This window comes from Mus caroli, unplaced genomic scaffold, assembly GCF_978045245.1.
Source record: "Mus caroli unplaced genomic scaffold, Mus_caroli_1 scaffold_19, whole genome shotgun sequence".
NCBI classification, from domain to species: domain Eukaryota; kingdom Metazoa; phylum Chordata; class Mammalia; order Rodentia; family Muridae; genus Mus; species Mus caroli.
The window spans coordinates 56,902,860-56,920,388 of record NW_028227274.1 but is presented as its reverse complement, the minus strand read 5'-3'; the positions used below and the strand labels follow the sequence as shown (position 1 = coordinate 56,920,388).

At 38.7% G+C, this 17,529-nt stretch overlaps 1 protein-coding gene across 1 annotated transcript in view; it reads right to left on the bottom strand.

The window, feature by feature from the left end:
* Positions 1-17,529, bottom strand: part of Adamts19 (ADAM metallopeptidase with thrombospondin type 1 motif 19) — a 202,891-nt gene that overhangs the window by 128,703 nt on the left and 56,659 nt on the right. Inside the window, exons 5-6 of the mRNA XM_021150815.2 lie at positions 16,611-16,694; positions 15,772-15,929 (exon numbers count right to left, since the gene is read on the bottom strand). Coding sequence (XP_021006474.1) covers positions 15,772-15,929; positions 16,611-16,694 — 242 coding nt within the window. The remainder of the gene's footprint in view (positions 1-15,771; positions 15,930-16,610; positions 16,695-17,529) is intronic.

Sequence of the window (17,529 nt, the reverse complement as noted above, 5' to 3'; positions counted from 1 at the left end):
GGGATCAGACTCAGGTTTCCATGACTACACAGCAGACATTTTACCCCAGCTCAGTTGTTTCCCCAGCATCCATCTTCATTCACAGGATCTCAAAGTAGGTATCTTTACAAACCACCAATGTTCACTTCAGAGTTTGTCCGTCTGTTTAATAATTTATTTTATCAGTTTCAGCTTGCCTTTTTTTATAACTAGATAACAATCTATAATTAGATCATCATTTGTTCTAAGTGTAACAAAGTAAACCTCCATAATAGGAAATTGACCAGGTTTTGTTTCCTTCAATTTCAAGATCTTGTAATTTACTCCAAATAGAAAGCTGACTTTTCTTATTAGAGAATTTTCATGGTTGTTGTTTTGAGACATGGTCTTACTTGCTGGCCTCAAACTCACAAGGTTCCATCTGCCTCCCGAGTACTGAGATTAATAAAGGTGTGTGACATATGCCTGGCTTTGAAGAGAAAATTTTAGGTTGGCATTATTGATTCACAGAACATAAAAGATATGATTTCATTTATTCTCTCACTCATAAATATTAGCTAATATTCACCATCGTATAATTTTTGCTCTTATTTCATGCATTGGGTTTCTGGTTAGTTTTGACTTTTCTTTTCCTTGGGTAACTCTTCTGTCGTATGTAGGTGTGCTGAGGTGCTGGTATTATTTTTATTTATCTTCTGTAATATTTTGGATACTTTTCAATTTTTAGGATCTATGAACAGAGGGAATTATCTCTGACAAAGGAAGAATATCTCTGACAGTCTTCCTACTCCGTTCCCCCTAGAACATCCTGGGGTATATGTCCATCAATTCAATTTTGCCTCACTTCAGCAACTTGACAGCTTTTTATAGGTCTTAACCATTTCTGAATGAAGCCCCCAGATTCACCACCTATCTCACTAAGGTTTTATTCATCTATATCTAATCATATGCCCAACTAACAACTTGACATTTTTAGACATAAGTACCATAGTTTTATAGTATTATGTTCAGTATTCACAGCGAGTATGCTGTATTCCAAGTATTTCACTGTCGTATATCCGACATCTTTATACTTAATCTTGTAAGCATGATTATTTTTTATCATTGTCATTGATTTTTACTGTATTACTCCTTATTGTTACATTGGGTTCTCACAATCAAAGATGACCTGATTGTGCCCTGTGGAATTAATTAAAACTCGATCACTGGTTCTTTAATCGAGTTGGTTTTGTATGGTATACATTGAGAGAGGGATCTTCCTGGGCAGTTTTGAAGATATTTTTACTAAGTGATTAAATTTCAAGCACAAATTTATCGAGCGATTGCTTGGGAAGGCGTTTTATACCTATCCCATAATCATATGATGCAGAGGGATCCTTTCTTGACAGTGTGTAGCTCTTGGCAGAGCTTTGGCCACACATACACTTTCAGAAAAGGTCTAGATATCCATGAGTTATATCCATCTGTAATCATTTCATGTCTACTTCCTACTCTGCATAGACTTGAAAGCTTTCCCTTGTATGGACCTAAAAAAAAAAAAAAATCATGAAACAAGATGTGCAAAATCCTTCAAAGGAAGCATTTCAAATTCCAAGGTCAAATTTCCTCCAGCAGCCACTGTATTTCCTTTTAAAGTTGCATTGATCCTTGATAGATCTCTTTGTGTATGGATAATCTGTGCACATAAGAGATGTGTCTTATAGTTTATACTCAGTTTATCAGTGTTCTAAAATGGAGCATTATCTGGTCACTAGATAACCACAGAATTAAGCAGAATTAACTCAATCTGTGACCTGCCAGATAGAAATTAAGTGTCATAAAATGATAGATCTGTTTAACAAATGCCAAAATGCAGGGGAAAGAGGATACATGTATAATTTCATTATAGTTTATAATATGCAAAAACATTGATCAAATCATTTAAAGGTTAGTATCAAGGTCTCAATAATGTGTTCTCATTGTGTCAATTAAAATTGAGTACTTTCTTTTTGTATTTTCTTTTTTTTTTTACTTTTTCATTTATTCTAATTTTTTATTCACTTTGCATCCTGATCACAGAGCTTCTCCTTCCTCTCTTCCCAGTCCCACATTTACAAATACCCACCCCCATTTCCCCCATCTCTTTTTCTTAGAGAAGGGGAACTTTGCAACAGGGTATCATGTAGCTGATCATGAGCCAGACTGGTTCCACTGTCTCATTAGTCAGGCTGCTTCTCTTGCCTCTACATCCTCAAGGCTAGGACTGATAGCCAAGACTTCAGCATGAAGCTACTTAACCTTTAACACCTGTTCGAAGGCATTTTAATTCAACTGAATATTATATTATAAATGATTGCAAAACATTTGTGGTTGAGACAAATTATTTTTCTTTCAAAAGTTTAGGGTAAAACACAATGTGTAGTGGTGGGTAAAAAAATGAGATCGGGATAAATGTTTTTAATACAAATTATCATGAACATGTTCATCTTTTCTCAGCACATTTCTGACAAAAACTATTCTACGAAACAAATATAAAATCAGCTCTAGTTGCAAGAGTAATTTGAAAGGGTTTAACTGATGCGAGGAAGTTCACACTTTAAATATCTTTGTAACTCTAGGCACAAGGAAATATAATATGAAATTAATTCATGCAATTATACCTAATATTACAATGCACAGATTATTTGTGGTCTTATACTACAAATATATGAGTATGGTAACTTATCATATGGGTTTCTTTATAAAGAATCAAGAGGTCTTCTTTTTTAATTCCTTTGGGCATCTTAGCTGAGATCCCTTTCCAGTAACTCATGCGAATTCAACTATGGTGGGCTGAGGCTCTCTTGAACACTGACCCTTCTCCTAGTTATGGTGGGATTTAGTATCACATCTTCATCCATTTCTGTTACCCTTTATACCTAAGAAACCTGTGCCCAAAAGAGTCAATCTTATCAGACTGTCATGGGTGTGGCCCATCCCCAAAATGCAACAGACATATGTAGAGGTAAGATATACTATCGCCTAATTACAGTGTAGTTCTGTACTACTGATAGTGCAATGTTTAAGTGAGTCTGCAGAAATTTAAATTTTTCTCAAAATACTATTGCTTTCATGTTGTTAAATCAGTAACAGGACAGTTAATTTTCTCCTGGGTAATTAAGGTGGATTCTTAGGGATACATGCTTTGAAGTCTGTTGTTCCAACTGAACGGATGCCTCAAAGTAAAATTAATTTTTAATTGTTAAAAAGGAAATAGCAAAGAGAAAGGAAACAAGCATTGGGGAGCTAAATAATCTGATTGCTGTCTTCCCAGAAAGTTCTCATGCCTATGATTTTAGTTGCAAAGAAGAAGATCATTGTGAAAACTCTGCAAAATCAGAATGAAGTCCATGTAAGTCAGCAAAGATACAAAAATGTATCTCATGAATGCTACACCTGCAGCTAAACTTCTTTCAAGGTAAAGTTGTAACAGTCCCTTCAACAGACCTAAAAAGAAGGGAAGGAAGGAAGGAAGGAAGGAAGGAAGGAAGGAAGGGAGGGAGGGAGGGAGGGAGGGAGGGAGGGAGGGAGGGAGGGAGGGAGGGAGGGAGGGAGGAAGGAGAAAAATAAACCAAAACCAAAACAACAACGACAACAACAATAACAAAAATCTGAAAACTTAAACTTGTACCTCTAGGCAAAACAAGCAAGCAAGATTGCTTTCATATGAAACCCTAATTTCTAGGGCTATAATTTAGGAAGTCCATTAAATTGAATGTTTCCTTGACAGCCTTAAGTTAAATCTTAAAGCAGAGCTCTTGCTTCATGCCCCACATGCAGGATCTCTTCTACAGGGACAGCTAGTATTACCATGTATGTTTTGGTCATTATATTCTAAGCATAAAGTTCTAAACAAAAGTTGTTCCTCCAAATATTTTTGGATTATCAGCTGTTGTTGGGGCTGTTCAGGTTTTCTTTAAACAGCCGTGTTGTTGAAACTTCATGTGAGCAACTTCCATGTCATGTCTAGGGGAAACAATCTCACAGCAGAAATCCTGTACCTCTGGCTCTTACTATCTTTCCACCTCCTCTTCCATATATGTTCCCTGAATCTTAGGTAGATGAAGGAGTATGGATATATCAAATGGTTAACAAGGAGAAGGAGGAGGCCTTGTGAATTCGGGAGTTTGTAGAAAGTTATGTAGAAGGGAAAGAAAGGAACAGTAAATTGTATGTTGATATGTAAGAGTGCTTTAATTATAGAAACAAAGGGGGAAAACATTGCTCATAAACTGAGTCCAGCCTTTTCAGAGCATATAAAGTCTAGAGTAACAGGTTCCAAATCACTATTTAACATAAGAGGGTGAAATTCCCATCATGTCCCTCTTTGGTGGCTTCCCTCCAGCCTGGTTCTTCAGTGATTGTGGACCTTGTGAAAGCATCTTAACCATCCAAGACCAGCTTCATCTGGTGGTCAACCTAGACCTAGAGTCCATGTCCATATTACTTAGACTGAGTCTAAGTAATAGGTGCAAATGTATTTCCAAGAGCAAAGTGTATCCAGGGTATGAATATGACTGTAGATGGGAGATGTTAGGAAAGGGTTGTGACATATACATGGTAGGTCAATAAAAAAACACTCAACATAGCTACAGAAATCTGTTTCTCACAGAGACATACCATGAACGTGCACAGTCTGAGCATTGCTTAAAAGAGAGGTGCAGTCATAAAATACACTCCTGTGCTTCGGTGAAGAGAGGGCCTGTATGTTCCAATAAAATGACACACATATTATCTGGATCTATGAAATGTCATGACACTAAAATGAAACAGGAGTCTCTAGTCATCAAAAATGTGGTGCACATTCATGTCTGTAATGCTGATTATCAATGAGCAAGAAGCCTAAGGTGGTCTTATATTAAATAACAGATAGTTCAATTTTTTTCCTATCAGCAAACAAATACAGAATGAAACACACCAAATGCTATGGTAATGCAGCAAATTAAAGAATCACATAACAGTCGGAGGACAGTGACCTGCCCTGCAGGGAGCGCCATCTTGGCTCCGGGACTCCGCCGAGCTTAGTCTCTACAGGTCAGAGTGGGGACCACGGGGGCAGACGGCTTCTGGGACAGGCAGGAGCCACAGAGCCGCTGAGGCAGCACCCTTTTGGGGCCGCAGACATCCGGCACCCTCCCAGTCGGAGGACAGTGACCTGCCCTGCAGGGAACGCCATCTTGGCTCCGGGACTCCTCCGAGCTTAGTCTCTACAGGTCAGAGTGGGGACCACGGGGGCAGACGGCTTCTGGGACAGGCGGGAGCCACAGAGCTGCTGAGGCAGCACCCTTTAGGGGCCGCAGACATCCGGCACCCTCCCAGTCGGAGGACAGTGACCTGCCCTGCAGGGAGCGCCATCTTGGCTCCGGGACTCCGCCGAACTTAGTCTGTACAGGTCAGAGTGAGGACCACAGAGGCAGACAGCTTCTGGGACAGGCGGGAGCCACAGAACCGTTGAGGCAGCACCCTTTTGGGGCCGCAGACATCCGACACCCTCCCAGCCAGAGAACAGTGACCTGCCCTGCAGGGAGCGCCATCTTGGCTCCGGGACTCCGCCGAACTTAGTCTGTACAGGTCTGCTGACAGAGGATACTCAGAATCCCCAGAAGAACAACCTCTGAACAGAGATAACTATAACAACTCCAGAGATTACCAGATGGCGAGAGGTAAAGGTAAGAATCTTACTAACAGAAACCAAGACCACTCACCATCATCAGGACCCAGCACTCCCACTTCGCCCAGTCCAGGGCACCCCAACACACCTGAAAAACTAGACCTGGATTTAAAAGCATATCTCATGATGATGGTAGAGGACATCAAGAAGGACTTTAAAGAACTACAGGAGAACATGGCTAAAGAGTTACAAGTCCTTAAAGAAAAACAGGAAAACACAACCAAACTGGTAGAAGTCCTTAAAGAGAAACAGGGAAACACATCCAATCAGATGATGGAAATGAACAAAACCATACTAGACCTAAAAAGGGAAGTAGACACAATAAAGAAAACCCAAAATGAGGCAACACTGGAGATAGAAACCCTAGGAAAGAAATCTGGAACCATAGATGCAAGCATCAGCAACAGAATACAAGAGATGGAAGAGAGAATCTCAGGTGCAGAAGATTCCATAGAGAACATGGGCACAACAATCAAGGAAAATGGAAAATGCAAAAAGATCCTAACTCAAAACATCCAGGAAATACAGGACACAATGAGAAGACCAAACCTACGGATAATAGGAGTGGATGAGAATGAAGATTTTCGACTCAAAGGACCAGCAAACATCTTCAACAAAATTATAGAAGAAAACTTCCCAAATCTAAAGAAAGAGATGCCCATGAACATACAAGAAGCCTACAGAACTCCAAATAGGCTGGACCAGAAAAGAAATACCTCCCGACACATAATAATCAGAACAACAAATGCACTAAATAAAGATAGAACACTAAAAGCAGTAAGAGAAAAAGGCCAAGTAACATATAAAGGCAAGCCTATCAGAATTACACCAGATTTTTCACCAGAGACTATGAAAGCTAGAAGATCCTGGACAGATGTTATACAGACACTAAAAGAACACAAATTCCAGCCCAAGCTACTATACCCAGCCAAACTCTCAATTAACATAGATGGAGAAACCAAAGTATTCCACGACAAAGCCAAATTCACACATTATCTCTCCACGAATCCAGCCCTTCAAAGGATAATAACAGAAAAAAACCAATACAAGGACAGGAACCACGCCCTAGAAACAACAAGAAGGTAATCCCTCAACAAACCTAAAAGAAGACAGCCACAAGAACAGAATGCCAACTTTAACAACAAAAATAACAGGAAACAACAATTACTTTTCCTTAATATCTCTTAATATCAATGGACTCAACTCCCCGATAAAAAGACATAGACTAACAAACTGGCTACACAAACAAGACCCAACATTTTGCTGCTTACAAGAAACTCATCTCAGAGAAAAAGATAGACACTACCTCAGAATGAAAGGCTGGAAAACAATTTTCCAAGCAAATGGTCTGAAGAAACAAGCTGGAGTAGCCATTCTAATATCAGATAAGATTGACTTCCAACCCAAAGTCATCAAAAAAGACAGGGAGGGGCACTTCATACTCATCAAAGGTAAAATCCTCCAAGAGGAACTATCAATCCTGAATATCTATGCTCCAAATACAAAGGCAGCCTCATTCATTAAAGAAACTTTAGTAAATCTCAAAGCACACATTGCACCTCATACAATAATAGTGGGAGACTTCAACACACCACTTTCACCAATGGACAGATCATGGAAACAGAAACTAAACAGGGACACAGTGAAACTAACAGAAGTTATGGATCAAATGGATCTGGCAGATATCTACAGAACATTTTACCCTAAAACAAAAGGATACACCTTCTTCTCAGCACCTCATGGTACCTTCTCCAAAATTGACCACGTAATTGGGCACAAAACAGGACTCAACAGATACAAAAACATTGAAATTGTCCCATGCATCCTATCAGATCACCATGGACTAAGGCTGATCTTCAATAACAAAATAAATAATAGAAAGCCAACCTTCACGTGGAAACTGAACAACACTCTTCTCAATGATACCTTGGTCAAGGAAGGAATAAAGAAAGAAATTAAGGACTTTTTAGAGTTCAATGAAAATGAAGCCACAACATACCCAAACTTATGGGACGCAATGAAAGCATTTCTAAGAGGAAAACTCATAGCTCTGAGTGCCTCCAAAAGGAAACTAGAAAGAGCACACATTAGCAGCTTGACAACACACCTAAAAGCACTAGAACAAAAGGAAGCAAATTCACCCAAGAGGAGTAGACGGCAGGAAATAATCAAACTCAGGGGTGAAATCAACCAAGTGGAAACAAGAAAAACTATTCAAAGAATCAACCAATCAAGGAGATGGTTCTTTGAGAAAATCAACAAGATAGATAAACCCTTAGCCAGACTCACTAGAGGGCACAGGGAAAGCATCCTAATTAACAAAATCAGAAATGAAAAAGGAGACATAACAACAGATCCTGAAGACATCCAAAACACCATCAGATCCTTCTACCAAAGGCTATACTCAACAAAACTGGAGAACCTGGATGAAATGGAGAAGTTCCTAGACAGATACCAGGTACCAAAGTTGAATCAAGATCAGGTTAATGATCTAAACAGCCCTATATCCCCCAAAGAAATAGAAGCAGTCATTAATAGTCTCCCAACCAAAAAAAGCCCAGGACCAGATGGGTTTAGTGCAGAGTTCTATCAGACCTTCAAAGAAGATCTAATCCCAGTTCTTCACAAACTATTCCACAAAATAGAAACAGAAGGTACTCTACCCAACTCATTCTATGAAGCCACAATTACTCTGATACCTAAACCACAAAAAGACCCAACAAAGATAGAAAACTTCAGACCAATATCCCTTATGAATATTGATGCAAAAATCCTCAATAAAATTCTTGCTAACCGAATCCAAGAACACATCAAAACAATCATCCATCCTGACCAAGTAGGTTTCATCCCAGGGATGCAGGGATGGTTCAATATACGGAAATCCATCAACGTAATCCAGTATATAAACAAACTCAAAGACAAAAACCACATGGTCATCTCGTTAGATGCGGAAAAAGCATTTGACAAGATCCAACACCCATTCATGATAAAAGTCTTGGAAAGATCAGGAATTCAAGGCCCATACCTAAACATGATAAAAGCAATCTACAGCAAACCAGTAGCCAACATCAAAGTAAATGGTGAGAAGCTTGAAGCAATCCCTCTAAAATCAGGGACTAGACAAGGCTGTCCACTTTCTCCATACCTATTCAACATTGTACTTGAAGTCCTAGCCAGAGCAATTCGACAACAAAAGGAGATCAAAGGGATACAAATTGGAAAAGTTGAAGTCAAAATATCACTTTTTGCAGATGATATGATAGTATATATAAGTGACCCTAAAAATTCCACCAGAGAACTCCTAAGCCTGATAAACAGCTTCGGTGAAGTAGCTGGATATAAAATTAACTCAAACAAATCAATGGCCTTTCTCTACACAAAGAATAAACAGGCTGAGAAAGAAATTAGGGAAACAACACCCTTCTCAATAGTCACAAATAATATAAAATATCTTGGCGTGACTCTAACTAAGGAAGTGAAAGATCTGTATAATAAAAACTTCAAGTCTCTGAAGAAAGAAATTATAGAAGATCTCAGAAGATGGAAAGATCTCCCATGCTCATGGATTGGCAGGATCAACATTGTAAAAATGGCTATCTTGCCAAAAGCAATCTACAGATTCAATGCAATCCCCATCAAAATTCCAAATCAATTCTTCAACGAATTAGAAAGTGCAATCTGCAACTTCATCTGGAATAACAAAAAACCTAGGATAGCAAAAACTCTTCTCAAGGATAAAAGAACCTCTGGTGGAATCACCATGCCGGACCTAAAGCTCTACTACAGAGCAATTGTGATAAAAACTGCATGGTACTGGTATAGTGACAGACAAATAGACCAATGGAATAGAATTGAAGACCCAGAAATGAACCCACACACCTATGGTCACTTGATCTTCGACAAGGGAGCTAAAAGCATCCAGTGGAAGAAAGACAGCATTTTCAACAAAAGGTGCTGGCACAACTGGTTGTTAACATGTAGAAGAATGCGAATCGATCCATTCCTATCTCCTTGTACTAAGGTCAAGTCTAAGTGGATCAAGGAACTTCACATACAACCAGAGACACTGAAACTTATAGAGGAGATAGTGGGGAAAAGCCTTGAAGATATGGGCACAGGGGAAAAATTCCTGAATAGAACAGTAATGGCTTGTGCTGTAAGATCGAGAATTGACAAGTGGGACCTCATGAAACTACAAAGCTTCTGCAAGGCTAAAGACACCATCAATAAGACAAAAAAACCACCAACAGATTGGGAAAGGATCTTCACCTATCCTAAATCAGATAAGGGACTAATATCCAACATATATAAAGAACTCAAGAAGGTGGACTCCAGAAAGTCAAATAACCCCATTAAAAAATGGGGCTCAGAACTGAACAAAGAATTCTCGCCTGAGGAATACCGAATGGCAGAGAAACACCTGAAAAAATGTTCAACATCCTTAATCATCAGGGAAATGCAAATCAAAACAACCCTGAGATTCCACCTCACACCAGTCAGAATGGCTAAGATCAAAAATTCAGGTGACAGCAGTTGCTGGCGAGGATGTGGAGAAAGAGGAACACTCCTCCATTGTTGGTGGGATTGCAAGCTTGTACAACCACTCTGGAAATCAGTCTGGCGGTTCCTCAGAAAATTGGACATAGTACTACCGGAGGATCCAGCAATACCTCTCCTGGGCATATATCCAGAAGATGTCCCAACCGGTAAAAAGGACACATGTTCCACTATGTTCATAGCAGCCCTATTTATAATAGCCAGAAGCTGGAAAGAACCCAGATGTCCCTCAACAGAGGAATGGATACAGAAATTATGGTACATTTACACAATGGAGTACTACTCAGCTATTAAAAAGAATGAATTTATGAAATTCCTAGCCAAATGGATGGACCTGGAGGGCATCATCTTGAGTGAAGTAACACAATCACAAAAGAACTCACACAATATGTATTCACTGATAAGTGGATATTAGCCCAAAACTTAGGATACCCAAGATTTAAGATACAAATTGCTAAACGCATGAAACTCAAGAAGAATGAAGACCAAAGTGTGGACACTGTGCACCTTCTCAGAATTGGGAACAAAACACCCAGGGAAGGAGTTACAGAGACAAAGTTCGTAGCGGTGATGAAAGGATGGACCATTTAGAGACTGCCGTATCCAGGGATCCATCCCATAATCAACTTCTAAACGCTGACACCATTGCATACACTAGCAAGATTTTGCTGAAAGGACCCAAATATAGCTGTCTCTTGTGAGACGATGCTGGGGCCTAGCAAACACAGGAGTGGATGTTCACAGTCAGCTATTGGATGTATCACAGGGCTCCCAATGGAGAAGCTAGAGTAAGTACCCAAGGAGCTAAAGGGATCTGCAACCCTATTGTTGGAACAACATGATGTACTAACTAGAACCCTGGAGCTCTTGTCTCTAGCTGCATATGTATCGAAAGATGGCCTAGTCAGCCATCAATGGAAAGAGAGGCCCATTGGACTTGCAAACTTTATATGCCCCAATATAGGGGAATGCCAGGGCCAAAAGAATGGGAATGGGTGGATAGGGAAGTGGGGGGGCGCTATGGGGGACTTTTGGGATAGCATTGGAAACGTAATTGAGGAAAATATGTAATAAAAATATTAAAAAAAAAAAAGAATCACATAAAACACAATTAACTTGAGGGCCAGAATCACTGAGTGTAAAGTATACTCAGATGTATAAGGAAAGAGTTGTATGTGCTTTTTCTCTAAATATATCATTCATAATATCATGGTGCATGAGACTGCAACATAACTATTTGATTTTAATAATGCAAACCAAGGGGCTTCTTCTGTATGCAAACTGTATTAAAACTACAACAAATGCATTGCTTATTGTCAAGGTCACCAAAAGCCTTCACACAGCCAATTTCTATTCACTTAGATAAACAAAGAAATGAATAAAGTGAATAAAGTATGCTTTTTCTAGAAAACCAGCAAGAACCACAGTCACTGAAAGTATCTCCATTAAACCTGAACAGTACGACCAGCAGCATCTAACTCCTCACATGACTCTCAGGTTCTTAGTCTTCACTGGTTGGAGATGGGTTTCCAGATGATCCGTGTAATGTAGTACTAATTTCAAGATATTCCAAGATGTGTGTGTGTGTGTGTGTGTGTGTGTGTGTGTGTGTGTGTGTGTGTGGTGAAGAATGTAGATTTGCTTGCAGCTAAAACCTGTGTTCATACAGATTCAAATTCTCATTTTTGGCTCATGTTGACTTGATATTCATGAAGTTGGCCTCAAAGAATTTCATTATGTGAGTTTATGGAAATGATACTTTTAGTCTAAACTGAGAAGGCCAATAAATTGTGTCTAAATTCTGACTTATATTAAAAAAAAAGTCTTTAATTTCCAGGAATGAAGATGCATCTGAGAATAAATCTCATTGTAAAGTTTTACAGTGCCCTGGGATATACCTATAAATGATTCATTCAAAAATGATCCAGTGATTTTTATTAAATCAAGATACTTTTGGCATCTCTGTTATATTACATTTCTATCTTACTTGCCAATGGCACTCATTTGAAATTGATTTTCATAGGATTACAGATAAACCAAAGTCATTTAAATAAATGTGCAAGGCAAAAAACATGTTAGGAAAATTAAATTTTAAATAAAAATATTTTCAAGAGCCAGAGACTTAGACTCTTTCTATAATATCAGAGAGAAACATGACAACTATGCTAAGAAATTTTAGAGTCAACAACTGGGAGAAAGAGTTTTGTCCTCTTGTTACTATGAGCCCGCAGCACTACGTCAGCTTTAAACTATTTACTTCATTGTACCACACAGAACAATTTATCAAACATATTACCTCAGATAGGTTCACATTTATAAGAATATTATGCTAAAATTTAGCTAAGACCAAGATTAATCCCTGAGCTACAATTTCTTCCTAGGGATGTGTCCACATAGCACGCAACATTTAGCAGTCCTCTAAGAATGAACATTCAAAAGAAATACCACAGTTTTACATTAAGCTGACAAACACAGACAAGAACATGGGATCAGCGGTGATTAATTTTCCTTACAAATTAAAGGTCTGATCATCATTTCCTTAAGGCTCTGCTGTAGTTTATTTTCCCCATCTGAATGATCATCATTATTATATACTATTTAGTAAGTAAAACATTTCTCCAGATTACACAAAATACTCATGTAGGTGTTTCTGATCAGAATGTTCAAGGTCATATAGGACTAAAGCCTTCTCTTTAGTGCACTAGTCTTCACTGGCCTGAGGCATTACAGATGTGTGAGGGGAAAGAGTCATGATCATCACGTTTCATTCATCTTTCTCACTTCATGTCTGTTTTCATTAGCTATCGAATCTATACCACTTTCAGAAGAATACCACCAATAGACCTACATATTTTTCAGAATTCAGTTGCTTCAATTTTAAAACTATTCATCATCATCATCAGTACCAGAATTTTAACATTTTATTGTGAATTGAAGCCTGTGACCCTCTTGCTTAAATGAGTGAATGAATCTTTTGCTCTTAGATGTGGGAAAACATTAATACCAAGATCTGTATGTTAGCTTCCACTTTCCATTGTTTCTGGCCCAATTACTACAGTAGCTGTTACATCCACGCAGGCTTCTTTCTCTTCCCAGTACAAGATAAAATTTACTAGTCAGTCAGTCAGTCAGTCTGTCTGTCTGTCTTTCCTCTCTTCCTTCCTTTTTCTCTCTCTCTGTATCTGTCTCTGTCTCTCCCTCCCTCCCACTCTCTCTTCTTTCTTTCTCTTTCTCTCTCTCTCTCTCTCTCTCTCTCTCTCTCTTTCTTTCTTTCTTTCTTTCTTTCTTTCTTTCTTTCTTTCTTTCTTTCTTTCTTTCTCTCTCTCTTTCTCTCCTTCTTCCTTCCTTCCTTCCTTCCTTGCTTCTCTCTCTCTTTCTTTCTTTCTCTTTTCTTCTTTACTTCCTTCCTTTCTTTCTTTCTTTCTTTCTTTCTTTCTTTCTTTCTTTCTTTCTTTCAAAATTACCTCACTCTTGAAAAGTTTATGTGAAATTAAGACCATTTTAATGAGCAGATGAATAGATGCTGGCACATGTGCTGAAAGCAGAACATTCACTTCGTTGTTAAAGGTGTTCCCTGTGCTCTTTTTCTGTGCGCCACCACTGTCCGGCTAGGTTGAAGGTTTTATGGGTAGGTTGTTGTCCTTGTATCTTCACTGCTTGGCTATAGGAAGTGGCCAGTGCAGGATCCCCCACTGCTAGGAGTCTAAGGAAAAGGTTGGAACTGGAAAATATTATCCTGAGTAAGGTAACCTAGACCCAAAAGGACATTGACAGAATGCACTCCCTTATAAGTGGATATTATCCTTAGAGGACAGGATAACCATGCTATACTCAACAGACCCAATGAAGCCAGATAACAAGGAGGGAACAAGGGAGGATGGTTGAATCTTTTTCAGAAGAGAAAATAAAATAGATAATGGATGTCAATGGAATGAGGGAACTGGGTGGATGTGGAGATGGGGAAGGGCATGGGTGTGTGTATGGGGGGGTATCAGGAGAGCAGAGGAGAGACAACGGAGGCAGGGGTAGGAAATCTCTAGGATGTGCCAGAAACTTGGGATGGGGAGAGGCCCCAGAGTGTCTATGGGGCTGACTCTAGCAGGATCTTTATCTATGACACTGAACATGTGCCAATACTCATTTAGAGTAGTAATTAATAGTACTTGTTATATACACGATATACATACATAAACTGTCCCTTGTTTTTGCCTTCCATGCCCACTGTGGAGGATCTACCAAAAAAGCCTTAAGGAATTCTGAGCATCCCCTCCCCCTTAAAATGGAGATAACTCAGTCTCCACTAAACATGAAGAACTGTGCTGAGTCAGAACAGATCCTTCTGTGTAACCACTCTGATGAGAAGAGCCTTTGTGCTTTTCTTAGGTAAATCCTGAGAGTTATGAGAAGGTATGAGTAAATTGCCTCACTCTTTCAGTCTGATTCCACCCAGTTATTACCATGTCTTTAAAAATCTGAACTCCATGGCAATAACACTCTGGGAAACTTGGGATAGGATCAGTCTACACAGATGACGGCCCTCCATATTTCTAGGCAACTCTTCATGCACAGAGCTCAGTTCTCTGTTATCCTCAGAGACACTCCAGTGATCTCCCGAGATCCTGGCTGTTCTATCAGTGGAGAGATTGTCCTCAAAGAGCTGGGTTAGCTGTGGGGCTTCCCTGGAACATTTTCCTTCTTTTAGGGATTATACTCCAATGACTTCAAACTGTTGGCACCTAAACTTTCCAGTTTCGTGGCTGTTTAGCACAGAAGTCTGGTGCCAGTTACATTCACTCAGTGAAAGTCTACACATGTTCTTTCACGCAGTTTTTCTATATGAAAAGTGTATTAATAATTGTTGCATATAATTGATCAGAAGCTATTACTAATTACATGGGTTTTTTTTTTCAGACAAATCATAGTGCTTCCACTGATACAGTATGAAGTTTTGATAAATGTTATGACCTAAAATTAAATCACTGCCACACAGTGAATTCTCGTCCATTCTTGTTAGCTGAACAGACACAGGACATACTATTGTGCACTGTTCCCCGTTTTCAAAGCTACAAGCTCTCCTTCCTCCTGCATTCCAAATATTTTTGCTAAGTACATTCACAAAGCAACTCACAGTTAATTAGCCAGAGATACAACAGAAAGCCTTTTCTCGGATGGGCCCAGTAAAATTACATGTTACTGAACACTACTTATGAACTTACTTTGTATGGTGACGTCTGAAACATATAGAATATGCTCATAGTACTTACTTAATTCCTTCCAAAATTCTCCTTCATTTTAAGATATTCTCTAATAAGTGATATCTCTGATATCACTGATTCTGAGTGATTTATTTTAATTAACAAATGTTTTGTCAACAGAGCATCCATCCAACAGTAAGCTTCAGAAAGATGGATGATAAACAGGATGGAGAAGACTAGAATCATTATGCCAAGAAATCATGGAACAAAAGCATTGTATCGAAGAAGGATGGAATTTGCAACAGAGATGCTGAATTAAGAACGTGACTTAATTGGCTTTGGCAACGTTACCTTGTTATAAGAATAGCTGCATCCACCGAAGCAATATCTTCTCCCCAGCTGGTCGACATCTCCAAATGTACATCATTCCTCCTGCCAAACTCTTCGTGCTGCCACTTACAAAAACTCTCCAGCATTTTCTCTCCATGGTGCCCAATATACAGATCTGCCTACAACAGAGGTCGCTTTCATTTTTCAGACAGATTATTATCAGAAATGGCTAATTAGTGAATCAATTCATTAATCCTAAGGCAACTTCCAACTGCTGAATACAGCATTAATTAGAACATGTAAGTCAATTAGTCCTAATTCATTCTGAGCTTACACAAACTGCATGAAATGAACAAACCTGAACTTTGTGAACTTGTAATAATGACTTAGTCTATGTAGAGTTACCATGAAAATCAAAGAGTTATAATGAAAAACTTAAACCTCTGATCTTTTAGGCTTGGGAAATAGATTATTCTGCAATTTATGTATAGAAGTGGCATTTAATTAGTGCTTTTTAATTAGCCAGAGTGATGCCATAAACTGCTCACCATTTCAGTGGCAATAGAGATAAGAAAATAAATATCTTCAACACCTATGTTTAAATAATAGAATAAAGCTGTCTTTTAAAAATGCCTTAAAATTACATTTTGGAAAGTTAGAATTTGTTGTTAGGATCCTTGGAAACTCAGAACATTCCATTTTTCAAATAAAATTGAGGGATTAACCCAAACCAAGGGCCAGTTTTATGTATACTTTGAGTGATTCAGTGGAAAGAATATCCCTAAAATACCCTTCACTTAAAAGTTCCCGAACACAATACGCCATCCACTTAACTGAATAGGAACTCAAGCCATCCTTACTGGTGTTTCATGGAGGAGAATGAGCTTTAGCACGCGGAGGTTGACCTGCACTCCCAGACTCTTGTGCTGGAAAAGGTTAAAAACCTAAAAGCCAAGAAACATTAGAATTTCTAACATTAAATGAAAACAGGCTCATTTTTTGCTCAAGGCTAAACAGAAAAAAAAATTCTCAACTTAGGATAAAAACCTTCTTTTAAAACTTGGTAGGCAACACTTTTTTTTAAAAACATGGTATCTAAGTCTTTATGTTTCTTTTTTAACTTAAATTTCATTTAATATGTATTATACAATGTATGATTAAGGCAGCAAAATCAAATTTCTACAGATCCTTTGTACAGGGATGAGGCTGGCTCAGGCCGAGGCTAGTGGGGTGTCAGAATGCAGATAAAGATAAGCAGAAGGGACAGAAGTCGGGAAAACTGTCCACTGGGGGAAAGGTTAAGTGTCAGTAAAATCTGCTCTCAGTTAATAGTTCCATTTACTCTTCTGTGACAACCACTCTTCATTAGCATTTTCTGGTTCTTCCCTAAGGAAAATTCAGCAGTAACATATGTCAAAGGATTACTATGTTGATGATCATCCCTAGCACTTGAGATACAAACTATTTTCTCCACCTCAGAAGTCGGCCACCATACTTACCTTCCTGGGCATCGGCCTGTTTAAATTGTATCTAGAACACATTAGGCCCTCCTCATCACCTGGAATCACATTGTTATTTAAAATTGCATGCATGCTTGAGTTACGTGGGTTTTGACAAACATCCATTTTTATTCCACCCCATAGTCACTCCATATGCTACAGGATTGCTAATAAGATCAAAGGTCTTACAAAGAAAGAAACGAAAGGGAGAACTAGGAGGAAGAAAGGGGGAATAACAGAAATGAACAGTTTTGCTTCTCAAAATTAACAACAGTTTTTA